A 4,018-nucleotide genomic window follows, 5' to 3' on the forward strand; every position below is an offset into this window, starting at 1 on the left:
TCCTTTTATTTTTAAAATAAAAAAAAAAAAGGAAAGAAAACTGCAAGCATGTAAGTGACATAAGATCTTTTGCCTCCAGTTTTATAAGGTGAAACACATGTAGCTCCATCCTGGCTTCAAGCTAGATAATGCAGAATTTCATTATTCTCCTTTCAAGAAGACTGCAAAATTCTCTACTGAGCTATACAAAAAGCCTTAGAAGGCTGCCTTAGGAATCACCTTCCTTCAAAAAACACAGTTGGTCCATCCTAACAGGCAGTCAAAACATGGGGTGGGGTGGGGTGGGATGGGATAGTCCATTCCGAAAGACAGGTAGGGTAACCAATGTCCTATCTGCTGAACTGCCCCAAGGACAGGGCTTTTACAGACAACCACTGTCACCAGCCTCCCAAAGCCATTCAGCCAACACCTGCAAACAGCAGAAACTTTCTAAAATAAAATTTGTTTCCAGGCTGAAATCCCTGCAATAAAAACAAAAAGAAAAGAAAAAAAAAACAACATACCCTGAAAACGAGTAATTAAACTTGCAACATGAGGTTCCTGTCTCCCAACCACACTGGTTAGAAAGATTAGTACTCAGAAAAATGAGACAGAAACAATACCGTAATTTCTCCAAAAGTGCCCTTGACTCTTTTGACAAAGAAGGTTATGACCAGCGGCCCTTCCGTGGCCAGTGGCTCTGAATAGGTCTTCCCAGATGTGGACTCAGAGACAAAAGACACAATGCCATTTGGGTCATCAAACTTTCGTATCTAAAGAAATGAACAGAGAACAGAGTAATGGTACACAGAACAATCGTAGTGTCCACATGTTAATGTACAGATAACCTGAGGAAATGAAAACCGGAAATGACACTTGAATATCATCTACTTAGCTACTTGATTTTTAAAAGCTTTTTACTACCCTCTTCTCTCATGTAAGTAAGATCTTATCATCCAAAGGTAATGGGAATAATTATTCAGAAAACTACACTTTGTAGAACCCAAAACAGACAGCACTTTGCTGCTTGAATTTTGCTCTAATCTGCTTATATTCTCTACACTTAAGCAGTAATTTTTAGCTACATAGCTATGGAACAAAGTAGACAGAGGCAAAAAGATCCTGTGATGGTTCCATTTTTGCATCATATAGGCGAGGAGATGATGCCCGTTTGTTTGGTCCAGACACATCTGCGAAGTAATTTAGGTAAGACAAACACTTATGATCAGCTGTTCGAAGTGTGGCTCAGGGCCATGCCTGCAGCCCTTTCCCAAGTTTCCCACTGACAGCCTGTCCCTGAGATTTTAGATGAGCCACCCTCACAGCCCCCAATCTCCTTAAAAGCTCTTTCTTTCTCTCTCCTTGCATGTACACCTGCATACGTGTGTGTGTGTGTGTGTGTGTGTGTGTGTGTGTGTGTGTGTCCTATTGGCTCTCTTTCTCTGAAAGTCTCTGACTGATATAGATCCCAAATAAGACTATTTTTCTAACTTAAAAAAAAACTGGTGAAAATGTATTTATGTTGTTTTCAGTAACCTTGAATCCCAGCACCTTCCCCCTCCAATGGACTGGGTGATTCACATCAAATACATAGAGTTCAGGCTCAACTGCAGCACCAAGCCATTGAGCTACACAAACAAGTACCATTTTTTATTCAAACAGACTGAGTTACACCTAGTCAATAATTTTCATATACTTTGATGACAAGCATAGCTAATATTTAACATGACGTAACAAATACCTCATCCCTAAAATTGTCAAATAGTCCCCAAACACCAAATTTTCTCAAAGACTATACAACAAGTATCTGTTACTCTATTAAAACTTTTTAAAAAATATGACCAATAATGAGGCAATGTAATGAACTAACACAAAAATCAGAAGGTATGACCCCATGGGAATGCTTACAATTTTATGTGATTTTATAATTTTTAACTCAGTGTAAGCATGTACAGTTTCAAATAATGGAATAAAGTATTTTCTGATAAATGCACTTAGCTCAAGATGTAGGAAAAATCAAGTCAAACTTACCGTGAATGTAACAGCGTTGGCTCTGGAGTCTAATTTAGCTTCTCCTTTCACAAGTTTCAGTTTAACTGTGAAAGTCTCTTCCACTTCTGTTCCATTATGGGGGTGGATGGTCAGGAGGATGGTCCTCACGCCTCCCTCTCCTTCCGCAAAATAGAGGGAGCCGTTCATGGGCTGGGCGATGTCCCCATCGTGCTGTGACAGGGCTTCCTCGGAGTTGGGGCCCGAGACGCTCCAGTCTACCTGCAGGGTGTTTGGGGTTTTGTCTTTCAATACAGATGATCAGTAGTAAGCAATGGATTATTGCAATAGACATGTATTAGAAAAAAGGAACATACATAAGAAACTATTCTAGGGAATGTGCAGCAAATTCTTGTAACATTAACTTATTTTTGTTATGTATTTGCAAATATAAACTCTGTACCTATAGAGTATCAGTTTTCACGGGTAAAACTGTCTAACACTGAATTAAAAATACTGATATTCGGTCACTGTTAATCACTACATGTTAGTAAAAAATAATTTCTCAAAATATATTAGAAAAACATATACGAAGAGAAATATTTTTAAAATTTATGAGTACAGCACTGTCCTGCCCTGCGTACAGATTCCGCCAATGAAAATGTACTGGAATAAGACGAGCTATGCGAACATTCAGCTGAGTGCATATCCTTTCCTAAATACACTGAAATTGTTACTGAAAATAAAGAAAAATCTTCACACATGGTTCTGAGGAACAAGTTTTCAGGTTTACAACGGAGAGGTTTGCTTTTGGAGACCCCCTGCAGGTCCCTGGCCCGCTGGCCCTGGAGCAATGCACGCAGCAGGTCGGATTAGTGCAGCAGGGCTTTCAAGTCTCAGGACACAGCGCTGCTCAGCGTCCAGCTGCTGCCTGGAAACCTCCTGACTCTGCTCAGCTGCCACTCCGCCCAGTGCATTTGCCCCCAGAGCGCAGCAAACCCTCCTTAGGTATCCGCATCCCGTCTGCATTTAGAACAACTCTCTGGCCCTCAGATCGGATTAGATGGGTCGGTCCTGCTGCTGTCCCTGACCTGCGAGCCTGCCCCGCGGACTTCTCCCACTCGAAGCCCCTGCTCCACCCAGGGGCCTGCCCTGCCCAGCTCTCAGCTGGAGTCTGTCCCTGGACACCTGGGCACAGCTGACAGGAGGGTGTGAGGGTGTAGCTAAAGGCAGGGTTCGGCCCCAGCACTCCAGGCCCGGCTTCCAGCCCAGAACCATCGAAAAATAAAAAGGTGGCCAGCAGGAGACTCCACAGCTCCCAGTTTTATGAACAGACCTTTATTACTGTCAGACAGTTTCCACATTAGTTTACTGTTTGACTCTGCTTATTACAATGACCAGTCCTATAATTCCAGCACTCAGGAGGCTGAGGCAGGAGGATCGCTGTGAGTTCGAGGACAGCCTGGGCTACACAGTGAGTTCAAGGCCACCCTGAACTGCATAGTGAGGCCTTGTCTTAAAAAAAAAAAGGCAGTCTGAGAACAGAGATGACATATAGCTCATGGTACATGCTCAGTACCCAGCGCAAAGCCAGTCACAGAGAATTCACTCAATGAATCCATGCTGGACTGATTACAAAAATCATTTGCTTAATTTTCACTTGCTCTCAAGCATTCCCTGAGATCAGCTGTGTGCACTCCGATGTACTTCGCCAGGCACGTACGCTACTCCGCATTTACACGGTACTGAACAAGCCTTATTTACTGATGCTGACTAGATAACTAAGCGCACGCGGGAAATCAGCAGGTCCAACACCGCGCCACAGCCCGCCCGAATCTGCTCCGAAAGCCACACGAAGGACAGCCCCACCTGGACCTCTCCCCGGAGTCCTCCGGTCCGCTCCAGCAGCAGGGGCAGCAGCGTCGCGGCGCTGGGCTTGGCCAGGGACAGCGCGCTGGCGTTGAGGAAGCGCACCAGGCCGGCGGGCGGGGCGCTGCTGGCGACGCGGACCCTGCTCAGCAGGTGGCGCCCGAGGAGCGCGCCGCCCGTG

The 4,018-nt window shown here is 44.7% G+C and overlaps 1 protein-coding gene across 1 annotated transcript in view; it reads right to left on the reverse strand.

Annotated features, from left to right (window-relative positions):
• Adgrv1 (adhesion G protein-coupled receptor V1) overlaps positions 1-4,018 on the reverse strand; it is a gene marked incomplete in the record, with an annotated part of 436,569 nt that overhangs the window by 279,508 nt on the left and 153,043 nt on the right. The window contains 3 exon segments of the mRNA XM_013512957.1: positions 603-752; positions 2,011-2,250; positions 3,838-4,018. Coding sequence (XP_013368411.1) covers positions 603-752; positions 2,011-2,250; positions 3,838-4,018 — 571 coding nt within the window.

This window comes from Chinchilla lanigera, unplaced genomic scaffold, assembly GCF_000276665.1.
Source record: "Chinchilla lanigera isolate Chin_1 unplaced genomic scaffold, ChiLan1.0 scaffold00017, whole genome shotgun sequence".
Classification (NCBI taxonomy): Eukaryota; Metazoa; Chordata; class Mammalia; order Rodentia; family Chinchillidae; genus Chinchilla; species Chinchilla lanigera.